The sequence below is a fragment of the Vidua macroura genome, chromosome 6, assembly GCF_024509145.1.
Source record: "Vidua macroura isolate BioBank_ID:100142 chromosome 6, ASM2450914v1, whole genome shotgun sequence".
Taxonomy (NCBI): domain Eukaryota; kingdom Metazoa; phylum Chordata; class Aves; order Passeriformes; family Viduidae; genus Vidua; species Vidua macroura.
The window spans coordinates 26554893-26573300 of record NC_071576.1 but is presented as its reverse complement, the minus strand read 5'-3'; the positions used below and the strand labels follow the sequence as shown (position 1 = coordinate 26573300).

The 18408-nt window shown below is 37.6% G+C and overlaps 1 protein-coding gene and 1 long non-coding RNA gene across 2 annotated transcripts in view; one reads left to right on the top strand and one right to left on the bottom strand.

Moving 5' to 3' along the window:
* The window catches only part of AKAP6 (A-kinase anchoring protein 6), a 214325-nt gene that overhangs the window by 52993 nt on the left and 142924 nt on the right, over positions 1–18408 (top strand). Inside the window, exon 4 of the mRNA XM_053981199.1 lies at positions 6339–6461. Coding sequence (XP_053837174.1) covers positions 6339–6461 — 123 coding nt within the window. The remainder of the gene's footprint in view (positions 1–6338; positions 6462–18408) is intronic.
* LOC128809320 (uncharacterized) lies at positions 1907–3537 on the bottom strand. The gene is made up of 2 exons (XR_008437682.1): positions 3446–3537; positions 1907–3353 (listed from the first exon to the last, which is right to left on the bottom strand). It is a non-coding gene; the product is annotated as an uncharacterized LOC128809320 (long non-coding RNA).

The window sequence follows — 18408 nt, the reverse complement described above, 5'->3', positions numbered from 1 at the left end:
TCAATAAAAGCTGGACTTGTAAAGTGATAGCTGCAGCTGAGAAAGAAACTGCCTCTTTTCCCATTCCATTCAATTAATGAAAGCTGAACTTCAAAGTCTAGATGAGATCATTTGAAGTGCTAAAATTATTGAACACCAGAACTGTTTACTTTCCTATCTGACAAAAAAAAAAAGAAAAAGAGAGAGCCTGTAATGTAAAAGTAAAATTAAACCACTGCAATGAAGTTAGGAAACTTTAAAAGTTCTAGTGCAAGAAGTGGTGTTAACCTAGCTGAGAGGCATTTGTGCATAGTTTTAAGTGACTCAATAGCCAACTCAGTTTTTTCATGACTGTGATAGTAAAGCTCTTCTGGAAGGTCTTAGTTGTGTGCTGCTCAGAAAATTGCAACCCAATGAAAAGATGTCTGAGCAACACCCCTGAGAAGCATGAGACTATGCAAAGGGGTGGGAGCCTTTCTATAATCTCATAAGCACTTAAGTAGTTATCACTAGCTTTCTAGTTGTTATCAGAAGTTTTTCAGTTAGGTCAACTCCTTGTTATTTTGCTGGCAGCCCATAATATTTCTCCTGAGCTCTACTTTGTCCTTTTAAACCACGAGCATTGCCTGTGCCACCAGCTCTGGGAGCGTAGCTATGACCAGCAGATAGCAAAACTTATTTGATTGACTCATTTGGTGGCATTAACATAATTGCCAGGTCTGTTACTGCAGACTAGGAAGTAGAAGTTAATGGAGATATATTTCTAAAAGAGGATGGATAGTCTTTGGCCAGAAGTGGGGTGAACTTCTGAAATTCAATGGGAAAGCATAGGAGGGGACTGTGGAAGTTGGAGAAATACAGGGAGTGAGGAAATCCTGGTCCATGCCAAGCGGCAGTAGTGGGGTGCAGGTAGTGAGCAGTGAGGTGTGCTGAACAGTCATCCTGGTTAGGGAGGAATATCTAAACAGAATCCATCAAACAGGAGTCAGGCACAAACTGCTTGGTTGCCAAAGACTACCTACTTTTGTGTCCATTAAAAATATTCCATTTTTATGACACAGTCCTATGAAACGTAACAAATTGCGCGTGAGATGTGTCCATCTGTCCACCTTTGTAAGCCTCAGCCCCATGCCCCAGGATTTCTTGCACGGGTGGCACAGAACCGCAGCTGCTCTCCTGCTCTGTTATCCCACGTGCCAGACAAAACCAGGCTGCCTAAACCCAGATCCTTTGTGCAGCTGTACTGGGTGTAGAGAGCCCTGCAGCCCTGTGCAGCAGGTGGGGCATCTGTATCTTCCATATGCCCTTATGTTTAACAGAACAAGGGTAGGAGGCACATTTCCAGACACAACCTTCCTCAGCCCAATATCCATGCATGCCTTTGGCCTCTGAGCATGCCTTTGCATGACTCAGCAAATGAATTCTCATTCTTGTGATTCAAAAAATTTGAATGTTCTGGTCATTAATAAGGAAGTGTCAAGATATTTTGTCAAATCCCATCAAATTTATATTTAATACTTCAGTTAATTAATTAATTCCTTAATTGTGCAGAACAATTGAATTAAGTATATTTTCATTTTATGAGATAATTAAGCAGACACACTGAGTTAAACTTCCACCCCCCCACCCCCAATACTTAGAATTGTCTTTTTCATTCTTATCCATCCAGAGAAAATAGAATTAGACCACAAAAAAACCCAACTTTGTATGTTCTAAATTTCAAATGAAGCCATTTTTGCTCTAGCTTTTTTTCAGGGGTATGTGATCAGGACTTTCTTCTTCCCCCTTGGAGAATTTGTAAAATTGTCATGAAAAAAAAAAGGAAAACAGAAGGTTTTAAAGGTCAGTGTTTAAAAATTTCCCACGTGAGGTATGGCTTTATCATTATCTTCAACCTTTACTACAGAAGCAGCTACAAATCATCCAATAACGACCAGAAACATTTGTTTCTTTATTAAGCAGTGTAGACTAAGAATAACTTTATGCTGTAGAAGCTCAAGTTTTTATGTCTAGCTTCCTAGCACAGTGCAAAAGTATTGTATTTGCAAAACTGAACCAGCTGGTCTAAAGGCAGAGACTGGATTATATTGGTGCATCTTTTTTTCTGTTCTATTTCCTTCTATTCTCTCTGAGGAATTGTACAGTAATTTTTAGATTCAGTGTAGCCAGCTATGAGTTTTTAACTTCCAATAAATTTTGATGGAAAATACAATGTTTTAATTTCCTGTTAATTTCTACCAAAGTACAAGCTGGGTGGATTTGACAATATTTTCATTGTAGTTTGATGCTGTGTAGATCAGACCCTTACACAGAAAAAATCAGCATACCTTCACTGAAGTTTTTACCTGTGAAACTTTTTTCCTTTTTCCCATCTTAAAAATGATGAAGAAAAATATCTAAAGAAAAAACCCCATAATCTCAATTTAAAAAGGCAGAAAGGTAAGAAGTGTCTAGAAAGTGGTGTAAAGTGTTTTCATGAATATCTTATTAAGTGAAGAGGAAAAAAAAAAAATCTCCTCTATTGGTTAAAGTTTGTCATCCTGTAAATTTATTTCTTTCACTGAATATTCCTGGACTGGGATTTAGGATTGTCTATCATTTGTTTTAGTATAATTTATCATGTAATCTGTTTTTAAAAGTATCTCTGTGAAATAGTCATAATAGATTTTCTGTGTTGTAAGACAATGTTTTCTGCATTAGTTTTTAGAACTGGTTTTGTCTTCACCTTTTATATAAAACGTATATCATAGGAAACATTTGAGATGGTAAGAAGAGGAAGTATTCTAATGCTGTTTGTGTCCTGACGATATGTACGTAATTAATTGAACTCTAGTTAACTAGGCCACCTTGAGTACACAGCAATTGCTCCGTGGTGGTCAGTCTGTGGAGGGGCAGTGGCCCTTCAGTCAGGAATAAGTTATGTTTTGGGTTCTACTCTGTTATGAGCCTTAAGGGGATTAAAGATCATGATCTATAGCTGTGACAGGGCTACACGGACCACCGGTACCGCTCCTTCTCTAAGTGTGGGAGAGCAGGCGGCGTTTGTTCGTGCCTTTGGCTGCCAGCCCAGCCGGGCCCGCCGGGCAGGGTCGCTCGTGCCAGAGCTCGGCTACAGCCGGCGGCGAGCGCTGGCCTCAGCCTCAGAGCCTGTGGGAGCGAGTCAGAGGCGAGCAAGGGCCGCTCGGCGTCCGGCGGCTCTGTCCCTCCCGAGCCGCTGGCTCGGGGATCCTTGCACGGGGTTCAGCTTCCGAGCCGGAGCCGCTCCCTCCCGGGCAGGGAAGCCGCGGGGCTGGCGGCTGGCTGATAAAGGCGGCTCCTTCCTTCCCCACTGGCATCAGGCTCTTCAAATAAGTAGGATGGAATCCTGGCCACCGCTGTGAAAAAGAAAACCCGGGGGCATTGTTTTGATCACTAATTCAGGGCGAAGGAGGTGGGACCTGCATTGCTGAGATTTAATCTCACGTACAATTTGCGATACAAATAATTTTCTATTTCTCACGCTCTCTAGCAGTTGAGACCGGACTGTCTGTAATTTGTGCCCCGGTGCGCACCGACAGGCGAAGGCTATCCCTTCGCTGGTATGCCGTCGCTGCCGTCCCCGCCGCGCTGTCCCGGCGCCGGGAGGTGGCGCTGTGGGCCCAGGCACGGCGCGCGGGCGGGCGCGCGGCGCTCCCTCAGCCGGCGGCCCGCGCCGCCCGTCCCGCCCTGCCCTTCCCGCGGCCCGCGCTCCGCCGCGCTCCGCTGCTACAGATGTGCGCTTGTGAATGGTTTCAATAAAATTTTATAGCCGTCATTTGAAAAATGGTAGGATTATTGTGATTTGTGCAGCCTGGCAGAAGAGAGCCCTCCGGGTCTGGCCGCGGCCTCTGCTCCCCCCTGCCGCGGGCTCCCCTCGGGCACAGTGTCTCCTGCCACGGTCCCAACGTGCCAGGTGATACTGGCGCTTCCAGCCTCTTTTTTTTTTTTTTTTTTCTTTTTCTTCTTTCTTTTTCTTCTTTTTCTTCTTTTTCTTCTTTTTCTTCTTTTTCTTCTTTTTCTTCTTTTTCTTCTTTTTCTTCTTGTTTTTTTCTTTTTCTCTTTTTCCTTGCTCAGATAGCGTGCCTCATTGTGGTTCTGTAGGAGACTGTCTTTATGGGTTATTTTGTCCAGGACTCCAGACGAGTCCCCAGGCATTCCCTGCTCCGCGCTGGGGCCCTCAGCCCGCCTGGGCTGGGCGGTGAGGGGACACACGAGGCTGCTGGAGCTGGATGCTTGCGAGTGTCTGTGCACCAGCACAAAGTAGCAGACATTGCAACACAGGCATTTTTTGTGAGAGGACAGAAGTAACTCCGTGGCTAATAGTTGCTTTTTATACTGCTGCAAGCCTTCAGTGTTTCCAAGCACCCTTTTGAAGGCATACAGACATTGAGTACTGCCGGCAGATGTTATATGTGTCTGTTTCTGTATAATACATGACGCATGTACAAGAGAGAGTTTTTGTTTTTGTGGTTTTTTTTTTTTTTTTTTTTTTTAAGGCAGAGATTTATTGGAGGGACAAGAAGGACTTCACTCTTCCTGCTCTTCTCCTCAGCTCACATCTCCCGCTCCTCTGCCAGTTTGGCATCTCATGCTCTACTGTGAGCTGGAAGGAAGTAAGCAATGGAGCAAGGAGAACATCTTGCCCCTGCCCCTGTCCCTGTCCGTAGATTGACATGGGGGAACATATCCCCTGTGGTATGATGGCCTGCTGTTGGGAGACAGCAGGTGCCTTCATTACTTGCCCCAGAATAAAGGCACGTTGTCTCAGTCACCACAGCCCCTGGGTTGCTTTCCCTGTCTTTCTTCCCTCTTTCTGCAACATCCTGGGAAATAACTTACAATGAAACCTGCAAAATACCAGTTTTCTTCCTTATAATGGTTTGATATACAGTTGATTCAAATGAATAGAGACAGCAATAGTCTCCTTATCCTGAGGTCTTGTGGGGAGTACATAAAGTGCTGAAGTGGGTGCTGTCATGCCTGCAGTATGCACTGCAGCTTCCTGCCAGACTCTAGCTTTGCTTTAGAAGCACTACTGCTTCACCTGGGATCCAAAAGTTGGTTGCTGGACCCTGATTCTTGAGAGTGCTGGGCCAAAAAGGCTCTTCTACCTTGAATTTTGAAGGAAGTGTGATTCTGCTTGGTCTGGGTTATTACCATTGCCCTTTAAATAACACAGCTGTGCACCTACTGCTCAGACTCTTTTTTCTGTCTTGTTTAGAATTCCAATTTCATGTGCAACTTTGGAGAAGAGGATTTGGGCTCCTGAGAGACTCAGGAATGTTTAAAAGTTCTATGCTTAGTTTGCTTTTAGCTATCTGAATGGACTAATAATTAGCAGAAATCATTTAACAGAGTGGTGACACTGAGGTACTGAGTGTATATACTGAGTTGTTACCCAACTGGAAATTAAAATTCCCACTATGCCGGAAATTCATAGCTAATGACAAATAATATAACCAGTATTAGACCTAACTTAATCTAGTCTTACAACACTTGTAATAGATGCACATTCCTCTTCAGAGTTAATTTTCAGGGTGCTTATAAACATCACGGTCAGTTTATTCCATTTACTCTCTTGCTTTGTGGTGGATAAGACTTCAGTAAAATTATCTGTACTCAGTATGTGCTGATAGAATCATCCAATCATGTAAATTCAGGGGCACTATTTTTAATCAGACAATATAATTGGTACTAATCTTGAAATAAATGGTGCTCCTGAGAAGCAGGAGCTCCTGTCTTCTTCGGAGCACCATCTGTGTGGCTCAAATGCAATCAGCAATATTTATATTAAATGCTATATATTCTGCCTCATCTACTGTTTGATTTCCTCTCTCTGAGTCTCATGCTATGAACCAAAACAGGAATCACAACACCCAAGTTCTGACAAGTAATTTCTTCCCTTGGTCGGCTCTGTATACCTTGTTAATACAGCTTTGTTCAGTCCTTTTGTCAACAGTTAGTGCTCATAGTGCACCCAGTCTGCTCAGTGCAAGGTCTTAAGCTCAATTTTCATTAAAATTTCTATAAAGCTTTTTATATATCTCCCTCATATTCTCTAAAACTTTGCTGTTTTCTCTATTTCATCACAGTCGTATGGATCCCACATTGTCTTGTCCCAAAATATCACATTGGATTATTCCCAGAAATGCTGTTCTACTACTCAGTTACCAGAAGACCACTCTCTAATTGTTTTGTTTGTTTGTTTTAGGTTGTAAGAGGTAAAAACTTTACTCTTTTGGCTAAAAAAAAAAAAAAAAAATAATTGAGCATACATTTTTCATGTTGCCATTTTGCTAACAAATGCTTTACTTGTTCTTTCTCTTTTCTTACATGGCAAGGGGTTTGTAAGCAAGCTGGATGAATTCATTCACTGGTTAAATGAAGCCATGGAAACAACAGAGAACTGGACTCCTCCTAAAGCAGAGACAGACAGCCTGAAACTCTACCTGGAGACACACTTGGTAGGACAAGATTATACTATGATTGCTATCAGTAATTGAAGTGTTCTTTTGTGCTTTTTATTTGATTATTACTTTTTAATTACTAGTGTGCGTCTATATTTTAATGTAGAATTTGCAGCATTGCAGTTTATTTTAATGAAAATGCCCACAAATTATTTTAATGAAAGTACCAACAAATTATTTTCTGTACTTGAAAAATGTACTGATAACTTTGTAAAAATTAGACTACTCTAGCTGGTAAAAAAAAAAAAAGGTACAGAAAATTAAACTAAGAAATTTCCTCTCTGTCTGCCAAAATCTTAAGTTCTAACCAGTATGAAATGGAAGAAAATGTGGTGATAGCACTACTCTGAGCCAATGACCTAAACCCCCCAGTTATATGAAACAGTACATTAGCTGAGCCCACATCAGATCATAAACCCCCAAAGATCATCCTCATTTCCAGTCTCTGATAATATTATGGTAGAAAATTATTTGGCAGTCCCAGGAAGTCATGTGATACGTTCCAGGAAAAAATGTCATCTTAATCCCTACTGTAATATGGGAGTGACCATTATTAAATTAATTAAGTATACATCAACTACATATATAGTTAAAACCAAACTGAAAACTGTCTTCGGGATTTCAGCTATACAGAAAGCTCTTGTATCTGTTGCTCTTAAACATTTCTGTTGTAGTAGTGCCTATAGGCAGTCTCTGGATTAAGTGCCTATCATGGTAGTCTAGCAAATGCAGTATGAAGACACTTCATTTTTCCTGATGCTGCAGATCTTGTGTTTTGTGGCAGAGTTCAGATTTTTGCCTTGCTTTCTGCACACACTCAGTCCCATGATTCCCATTGTGTTTACAGGTGCTCTGAAGGCACAGAGCACATCGTGAAATGAGACCTCAGAAAAGGCATTGGTCATTTCAATTTGTTTTCTTTGTACTCTGCAACATGAAATTTCTGATGAGAAGCTTTTATGAGTGGAATCGCAATTTCCACTCTTGACTGGATAAAAAGAAACATATTCCAGGTAACAGGGCAATCACCACTGTGAGTAACTCTCACAGTCAGTTTCTTTTCCCCTTTCTTCCATGGGGAGGAGCCCAGTAGCTCATTTGCAGACAAATTACTTCCAACTTTGCCATAAGGTTCCTGGGGAGGTGAGGCCAAACCCATCTATATCAGACTGGAATGTGGAATAGTAGGTCAGAGGCAACTCTGTCCTTGCTTGAGGTAGTCCGAATAAATGAGTATGTGGGCACCTGTACAACCTCACTTTCCCCTGTCAGTAGTTAGCTCCCAGCTGCCCTCTGTGTATCTGAGGTAAGAAAATCATCATCTGTTTCAGGATCATTATGTTATGAAGCAAGGTGGGGATTTTTTTACTTCACTGTAGAAGTAAAATATCTAAAGAATTGTTCATTTCTGTTTTATATTTGATAATATTATAATTACTTTATGGCATCTATATCCAGTGAAAAACTCACTGAATAACCTGAAAAACCATAACTGAGTTTTGTTTCTTGGAATTCAGAAAATGTATGCTATCATGCTAGTTTCTACACAGCAGGAAATACAGAGCATTTTGTAGCGTGGAAGATAGTTGTTTGTATTAACTAGATTGTCAGCTTTTCAGTGGCTTTTATCTGTCAGACATCCTAATCTGTGTTTAAACAGAAGTATATGAACTTCAATTTGTGTTAAGCTCACTGTTGAAATGTCCCTTAGTTGAACAGTGTAAGGCCATGGTGACTGTGGCTTGTGTGAGGGACTTCTCATTTTCTCTTTTTGCCAGTCAGTTCATCCATGTCAGACTCACGTAAGATATGCTGAAGTAAAGGATTTGGAACTTTACACTATTAGGTTCCAGACTTAGGGGTTTATTATACAGACACTGGTAGTAAACCAGATGGGAAAACAAAGAAAATGTCCTGGTTGTTTCCTATGTAGTACATCTACACCAGCATATCTCATAAGTGGTTCCTCACTGGTGCAGGTTTTCTTATCATAGAATGGGTGAAAACTTGATGTAGTAGATTTTATTAGTAGAGACATATCCTGAGCATTTGGCCCAAGTTATCAATTCTATGAACTATGGTACTGTTTTTTTGAAATACATTTATTGCGATGACAAAATTAGTGCTATAAAGGGGGAATATTTTGCATTTATGAATGAAATCTCTTCTATCAAAATTTAAGAAAAGAAAATAACAGAAGCAAGAAAACACAAAAAATGTGCTTGTTCCCTTTGTCATTGGTTGGGAAAAGTTCTGCAGAGGTGAAAAGGAGAAGGTTGTGAACATCTTCCAAATTTTCCAGTATGTAAAATTGTAAACTGTTACTTCAGGATTTTAATGTAAACTGTTGAAAAAGTTTGAATTTTAAAATCTCTCTCCACTCAGTCTTGTTTTTCTTCATCTTTGACGTTTCAAGAAATGGTGTGGCACAGACACGTAAATAGAGTGTGTTTTTAAAAAAAAGGCATCACAAGAAACCTACAGCATCAACTTTTGAAAATCTTTACATAAAGTAATTCTCACGTGAGGAGTCAAATCTCTTGAACAGGATTGCAATTCCAGTCTCTAGCATAGCATGACATCAGCTTAAATTGGTACAATTCCCCAAACAATTGTTCTTGTTAATTCTTATACCTGGCCTGGCAATACTGTCCACAAAGATGTTAATCAACACCTGGAAGCACACGAATAGTGTTTGTCTATTGCTCTTGGCTCAGCAAGAACTGCCTGCAGAGGCATCTCTGTTAGTGTCTGAAGGTCCTGCCTGGACAGCTCCTGAAACAGTGGAGCACGCTGTGATGGAGGTGGAAGGCAGCATTTCCTCAATTTGGTCTGTTTTTTCCAGTTATCTCATCTCCACAGAGACTAGCTGGGGAGTTCCTGGTCTACCAGGGGAATTCATAACTAAATGCACTGTGTGTGCACACAGGCACAGGCCTGATACCCAAATACACCACAATTATAACTAGTAACTGTAGGACCTATTGGAATTTCATTCTTAAAATCAGTTACAACTTAAACTCCATCGATTTTGCCACGATGAGGAACCATACATTTTGCTAGAGAGTATGATTTTTTTTCTACAATTTGAAAGGTAGTCTACATCTTGAATGTGTGCTGTAATAGACAATCTTCAGATTAGAGAACAGTTTTCTTACAAATTTTAAAACCTAGCTCCCTGATGTTCTGCAGAACAAAAGCTGCTATATGCTTCATTTTAGATAACACCAAAGCACAAATCTATAAATGAAAATGCTCTCGGAGATCCCTGAAATAGTGACTGAAATTATTCTTTCAATTTTACAGGTCTTCACAACTCAGTAATGTTGGTTAAACTGATTTGGGAGCTGTGTGCTTCCCATTCATATGGAAGAGCTGACATGGAGCAGCCACCCCTTGAACATCTGGCACTCTGCAGGCAGCCACCCAAGCCAGCAGATGTCGAAAACACTAATATGTTTTCATAAAACAGGCATGTTTTTCAGTAGAAATCTACTTTTCCACAAAGGTCTCAGTCAGTCCTACTAGAGAAAAAATGAAGCAGGTTTTGAATTTTTTGAACAATTAGGTTAAAATCAGTTCCTAATGAAAAGATAGCTTTGTTTACCTTACCAAAAAGGAACTTCTGAAAATGGTTTCTGATTCACTTCATCTTTTCTATCTCTCCTTTTCTGTTACACTGAATCTTGCCCATTGGCACCCTGATCAAAATCAGCTGCTAGCAGACTCTAAGCATAGACTTGGTGGTATGCAAATCAGTTTTCATTAAAAACAGTATCCTGAAGGCAACTTAAGAGCTAAAAGCATCTGTCTAGGTGGTACTGCTGTGCTTGTGAAACAAAGCAGACTTTCTAACCAGCTTGACAAACGAGAATACCACATGGATCTCTTGACCATTTTAGTTGGCTAAAAAAGGCATTTAACTTTATCCATGGCCTGATAAGATACATTGTTTGAGCACAGTAAAGAAGTAAGTTAGCTGCTGCAAAGAACCGCTGAGGAAAAGGCTTAGACAAAAGGTAATATATATATTTGCTGAGGCCTGGAACTTTTAATTCTGTAGTTTTAACTTTTTCCTTTGTTGATAACACATTACTTTGTTTTCTTGTTGCTGCACAACTCCTACTTGCACTGTAGCGTGGTGTGCTCTTAGGTCATTGTACTAAGCAATTTCTGTGTCTGGAGTCATACTTAGTGCTAGGGAACACAAGATATTTAAATGGAATCGTGCAAATGAAAAATACAATATCTTACACTTATTTAGATGCAACTTTTTAAATACTTCTTGCGTTATTAGTAGATGTTGGTAAACAGTATTTTTTCAGTAGAGATAAAACTAATTAAGGTAAAGTCTTCTTAGAAATTTGGAATTAGTAGTCAAGCATTTCTGTCCATTTTTGTCTAGTAAGACTGTTCTTCCTTCTTGATTTTTAGGCAAAAATATAAGTTCTGTTTAGTTGAAACTAGAATAGCAAATATTGTTCTGTGAAAACCACAAGTGGTGAGGATTGCATGTAGTTACTGCAGTACAAATTGTGATTTGGATACACTAACTGATAATATCTATGAATAGTAATTTCTTAGTTATCTTTTCAGATTCCTGTCAGTAATATTTACTCCAATTCATTCACAAGCTTTGTGCCATATTAAAATCCTTTTTAGACCAGAATCAGTTCATTATATTAACCTTTTCAGTCACCATATTTACTTTACTGGTTAGAGTCTTAAAGATATCATAGTGGAAGCATCATTAGTATGATTACTAAAAGCAAATTAGACAAGTTGATTCACACTAGCATTTCCTTTCCTTCTGTTCATAAAGTTAAGATGTCATCTCCATTCAGAACCAAATTCTTCTTGAGATACAGAGAGCTTGAGTTTTATTATCCAAAGAGAAATGAAATAAGAATTTTTCTGTCTCCGTTATAAATGTTTCTGGCCACATCATAGCTCAGCAATTTCTGAGCTGAAAACAGCAAATGCTTTCATACAGAAAGTAGATTGTATTTTCACATTTAAGAAATTGTGTTGGTGAAGTAATGATGCCTCAGTGATATTTCATGATACCTGATTGTCTGTTTGTAACAAGACTGGTATGTCTGAAAAAAGATCATTCTCATCTCCCTGGAAAATCTCATTTTTCTGAAAAATGTCGGTTTAGAGAAGTATTAAATATCTATTCTTATTGAAAATAAGGTTAAATACACATGCCTTGGGCAAATCTACCAACTGTCTTTGTAGTAGCAGTGGTAATGGTAATTTTATTAAAGGTATTAAAGCCTCTGAAATGGCTAAGTTATGTATTGTACTTTTGCTATATGGGAATTTCCAATGTGCATGGCAGCTAATGTAGATAATTTCCTCAAAATATAGAATACTTTCTTCAGGATGATGGCACTAAAAGTGAGCACCATGAGTAGCCTAATATTTTGTTTCTTTAGGGATTTGGATTTTAATTTGTTTAGCCTATTGTTAGTTTGAATTTTTAAATTTTATTATGTTTTTTATTTTGAAAGGCATTTTGGGTGTGCATGGGTTCCTGAATATGTGTCCTTTTCCATTGGAAGCAGTCTGCAGATCATACTAATCAGAGATGTAGACTAAACTCAGCAGATTTCACAGGCTAATAAAACGATTTAATAGGGAGTAAGACAGCAAACTGAAACAAGCAGAATGCAAGTATATTGTCAGTTTTGACTATTATTCAGCTTTCAAAATCTGTAAACCAAATAACCTCTATGTAAACTTTTCTGTTTCTTGAATTAAAATGTAGGAAATGTTGCTGTCATTTCAATACCTTTGGCTCTACCTGTATTATAGTCTGAACCCAGAGAATGTAAGTTGCTGGCTGTGTGAAAAATAGAGGTTTCTGAACTGTTTGGACTGTTCTTCAAATTTAAAGAACATTTTTGGTGACTAAGGATGAGTAAAAGCAAGTATATAAGAAAGAAAATCCAGGTATATTACCCTTGTAATAACAGCACTGCTGTCCTGACCAATACAAAAATACTGTGATTGATCTAAAGATGATTCCCATAAGGTCATGCAATGAAGAAAAGCTGACACCAATCTTTTCTTTGTAAGGAGAAAGAGTGGGCCATGGTTATGGTCCTAGGAGCACAGAAGTAGATCTATTATGATTTGGATCAGTTATTGCTATATGTGTTTTTAATGAAGGAAGAGAATGTCCATTTACTGTCTTCCTGTACACATAGTCCCACTCCAGAGGTTTATTTTGTGCAAGTTGTAGTACGAGAAATAGTTTCTTTGTAATTTTCCTAGAGACTTAATATCCTTAAGAGTACTGCTTGTTAACTAACTTCACCGATAACTGTACCAGCTTTTCTAGTTCTGAGGGCCACAATCATCTCTGGACAGAGGAGGCATTAAACCAGAAGCAGAGCATATTAGGATGTCATCCTAAAATAACTTTGCTTCTTCTACTGAAGAAAAAGGGAAATTGTAATGTTCAAAATCTGAACTCTCACTTGTGAGGATATTGAAGTCTTGTATTCTACATATATGAAGGTAGAGGGTATGATCTGTGCCACAAGAACAAATGTATGTTTTGTTTTGTTTTTTTTTTAAATGCATGATGTTTGAGGTTTAAAAAATTATAATTCAAACTTTGGGAAATTTTTAAAATTCATTTGCACTGGTTGGTGAAGCTGAACAAGGCAGGGTAACTTGATTTGACAATGTTGTAAATGTTCACTCCCTGTCAATTCTCACTACCCAAAACTGGTCCTGAAGTATCCCAAAATGGAGATACTGTAAGTCTGAGTGGTGAAAGGGATTCCACTGGGTCTGTTGTGTGTTTGGCCTGCAGAAGACATTATTTGCATACAGGAGATTCAGTGGCTATAATAATATAATGAAATGAAATCACCATTATAAAATACTAGGCACTAACCTAGTAAAAAAAAATTTAGTGAAAAGTACTTCACATAAGTTGTGACTTAGAAGCTTTGGAGTTTTGTGTATGACAACCCGGTCATACTCTTTACACAAATTTATCATTGTAACTTTTGAAACACCTTTAAAAATTATTTGAAATTAATCTTTATTTTACAAATAAACTGCATCATGCTTATGTAGGAACTCTGTTAACTGTAAATTTTTTGTCTATTAAAATGCATGCTATCACCTGAAATTTTAGTATTATTATGCTGGTAATATCAATATAGATGTAGTCAGTAATTTGTTTTTGGAAATGCATCTCAAAGGACAAACAAGTACACTTTCAGCAACATTTAAATTTGCTTTTACTTACCTGCCAAGAGCTGTTGACCACTCCCATGGTTCTGTGCTATGTTACTCAAAGGCATAATATTATTCACATTTTAAGTACTCAAAGTAGCACAATTGCTGTCTGTGTTTTGGTGTTTGCAATGCCAAAGCATTCAGGAGAAATACAGAAAATCCAGGAAATGGAGGTTTTGATTGATAAATATTTTTATTTGCATCTTCACTGATACTTTTTTCTCTTTTGTAATTATACAAATGAATTGGGTTAATAATCTGGGATCTTAATTTATTAGCTATATTTTGCTAAGATGGAACTTTAGTTCACCTTGTAATTGCATGAAACCTTTTGTCTGTACATATGTAAAACAAATTAAATCTCCTTCATATTCCCCTGAAACTAAAATCTTTCAAGAACTGTTTTAAAACTACATAGTGTTATTTAATGCCAGAGAGTTCATTTTGGTAAACTAAATAAGATTTAAATAATATACATGTGTAAGTTATTTTCCCCTTGGTAACTCCATATTTGCCAAGACTACTATGCCCCATGAATTCATCTTTGGTTTGGAGAGTGGTTATCTCTTGGTTGGCTTTTTTTCTGCATGTGGTGGGGCAATACAACTTTGACATATTTTGATTAAATAGGTTTTGGGCATGGTGTGTCTCTGGGTGGAAGAGAGGTACCTAGAAATGTGTAAGATAAGACAGAACAACAAGTCAGAAAACTGTGGTTTCTGCAGATTATTTTCTGAGTATCTCAAGAAGGCAAGAAATTATTAAGGGCAATTGTATACAGTGGGCTGCGTGTGCAATTCACCATGATTATGGCAACTTAGGAATTGTCTCACTGTGTAGCAATTTTATCCATGCCATTTCCTGCCTGTGTTCTTCCCTTGTTGTCTCTTGATAATAGACAAAGGGAGATTCAATTTAGGAAGCCTCATATGTACTTTTTTTTGACAACGAAATATGTTTGGACAGACAGAATCAAAGAGAAATTTACATAGTGAAATACAGAAAAAATAAATTAATGGTGGCAGCAGAAGAATTTATGTGACTTTGAAATAAAAAATATCCACAAAAATAGCCTGTATATCTTCTAAATCTGCAAAATAGGCATCCTGGAGAGTAGGGCTATCTTTTTTCTCAACATATAAAATTATGCATTCAAAACTTGGCTAAATTACCTAAAAGGTGGAAAACAGAATGTGGAGTGAGAAACAGAAATCGAGAGACCTAAAGCATTTAATGTGAGGAAGAGTGGGTTATTCATGTTTAAAATGTAACAAAGGGAAAAAACCCATTGATTGTTTAATACCAGTATGGCAGAAGCTGTGACAGAGAAGAAAGGGGTGAGATGATTTTACAGAAATATGAATTACTGTGGGACTGCTGGAGTAGAGCCTGTCTCTTTGTATTTAATTTTGCATGCCCAACACAAATTCTGCGGCCATGTGACAGACTAGGTTGCTGCTCTGTCAGTGCATTTGCAGCCCTTACTCCCTCATTTTTATCCAGTCTAGATTTAATAGTCTCAAGGGATCCGGGCTTTCACTTTTTCCCTTAGGAGGTTATTATACAATCTAATAGATCTGACTTCCATGGGAAATTTCATATTTGTATTAAATTTTCTCCTTCTTAATTCAACTCCATTAGTCTCATCTACTATACCTTCTAATACTGTACTAAGTCTTCTTTCTGCTTGGTGTTCAGATTCATGAAATATAAAACAGACAAAACCAGACAGGACCTTTCTTTTAATCAACACTTGGTCAGTCTTGTTTATTTCTTATTTGTTCCACCATTTCCACTTTTAAAGAAATTTTGCTTGTTGTTCAAGAAACACCCAGCAGTTTGTCTCCTTGTAAATGCGGTTGATTCACCCCAGATGAAAAGTACATACAGATCAAGTGAAATATGGAGAATGCATATGAATCATCAGAAGGTAAAATCATTCCCAGGGTTGCTATAGTTAGCTCATTACTAAGCATTTTGTCCCCAAAATTTTCAGTTAATATATTCAGATGAATGATAAACTTACAGAGAGAAATTATCTGGCGGTCAAACCATCTTACATCTGATCTACATCTACAATAGCACAATGCCTGTATCACATGATGATTATGGGATTTCAGTAGTGGGGTTCCCAGTTTTATGTCAATTTTAAAGACATTTTAGATTATAATCTGGTATTGTGAATCAACATAAAATAATTTTATAGTTATTTTGCCCATTTTTATCTGCCTACGGAGGCCAGTGGAAGGAATTGCCCCAGAGAAACTAAAAAAATTTTCTCTCTTAAAGTCTTCTCATTCTTGCAGAGGATAGAAGACCAAATCTGCTTTCCACTAACTATTCACTCTTAAGAAATATCTAACAGTTTCCACTGGTTACAGAAGAAAATGAGGGTTCATCTAAGGCAAATGATGATCATGTTATGTTAGGCATTAAAGGTTTGTTTAGTATTTGGTGATAATTGGCCCCTTGGTTATCATTGCTATAGAGAGGATATGTTCTTAGTTTCAGAAAGAGAAGAAAAAACACATTGTGGGAGCTGCTGCTTCAGAGGAGGGTTCATCATGCTCTCCTTAAAAAGCAAAGATAGAATCCCTGCTATTGTAAGACTCAACCTTGCCTATGGAGCTGCATAAAGCATTTCCATGGTGCTTGTGTTCCTTTTAGCAGGTTGAGTGTCAGATGAAAATGCAGCTTAAAAGAAAAGAAGAAAATTAAAAATTCTGTGTAGAAACCTAGGTTTTATGGAAAAGATGAACAAAGGAGACATTGACTGAAACCATTTCACATGTAATATTTAGTTCCCAGGAAAACATATCCTAGTGGTGCTTATTTAATACTAAGTAAGCTTAATTTAAAAAGTGAGGCTTTACTAGAAGCTAAATGTATAACCATTTCCATGTTAATATAAGGACAACTTCCACAGTAGTTCTTATTTTGATTTACTGAATGTCATTGGTAGGTAGTATTCAGGAATCTGAAAATACCACTAGGTTATTACATGGCTTATTAGGTTATCAACTCAAATTATTACCTTAAATTATTAACTCAAATTCTTAAATAATAGGCACTGTCCAAACAGGACTTTCTGTGTCATCAAAAATGCTGAAGGAAGACAAAGAAGAAGAAAATAGTTGCCATTCCATGACTGAAAATTGAGTTCAGAACTTGATATCTTGATATTTTGTCATAGCAAATTATTGGAAGGTAACTATGTCAGGAGCAATAGGCTTGCAAAAGTAGCTGTACATTAAGCATATAAAAATCATTTTTCAGGAATTGTTTCAAGTCATATTCCCTTTAAGACAAATGAAGTGGGCATCCCATATCTTTTCTACCAGCAACTGTTCCCATTACTCTAAATTTCACAATTGAATTATATCTGTCACAGTGGGTGTTATAATTAAAAGTGCTATATTCTTAGCCAAATTATATGTGCAACTATATGAAAATATAGAAGTCCATATTTCAGTAGTGTAAATTTCTCAAAAACACTATTAGGAAATTTAAAATTAATCTTCCTTTTTCACATTCTGAAACCATAGAATCCAAGACAGATAATTTTTAATTGTCTGTACTATTGCGCTAAAAAATACTCTAGAAACAGAAATATTATTCATAAAGGTATTTAAAAATATAAAAAAATTAACCTAAAGAAAGTTCTCTTTCAGGGGTACCCCAGTGTGCCACACATTCTGAGTGTACTGAACTGAGAAAATTAAGATATTTCTTTTAATACATTGTCTTAATCTGACAACAGGTGTAAACTTCTGTGTCATCCAAACTAACCTATATTAATGTGTGTGTTGTAGGTTCACATGATACCTAGTTGCTGATTTGCATTTCAGAGATAGCACACTAGAAACAGTCAACTGATACATTATGATGTAAAAAACTCTGGTGAAAAAAAAACTGGTAAAAAAAAAAAAATCATACTTATAGTAAGTCTCTGTGCCTCTGGAAACAAACAAACAAACAAATTCTAGTTATCTGTCCTTACTGCAGATATGAATAGGTAAAGACCCAGGTGTTTTACCAAATTATAAAGATTTTCTAAGAACAGAGGGGGAAATGTTGCATGTCAGAGCTCAATATGTGTACACAGTGTAGGATACCTATGCAATAGAAGCTTCCTAAATTTAAGTAGCTACAACCATCAAATAAATCCTATGAAGAACTTAAAATAAAATTTTTTTTCACACAATTTTTTTTATCCCCACTTGTACAGAAAAGTAACATAAAAGGAAGAGATTATTATATTCTGGAAAGTGCTGTTTTATTTTTAATGTGTTCAGAGTCCAGCACAGGTCAGGAGGTGCTGCTTTTTTAACCCATGGATGTTCTGTACTATTGTAATTTTCTGGATCAATAAGTTGCCTGAAAGTCAGAGGATGCCTTCATTTTGTGAAGGCTGGGCTCCTTTGCCCCATGCCATCAGCAGAAGATAGCATTCCTGGTGCCTTGTATTTACACCATTGGTATTTTAATTACATTTATTATAGTCGTGTAGCTTTTCCAAAACTGCATGATTCCTACGTCACTTTTCCTTTCTTGCTAAATAAGAGCACTTTATAGTTATATATAGGTACATAGTGATCACAAAAAGTGAAGAGAACTTTGTAAGGAAATTTTGCTTGTTGCAGTTTGTAAGCTACATTTTATACACTGTAGTTCTAGGGAT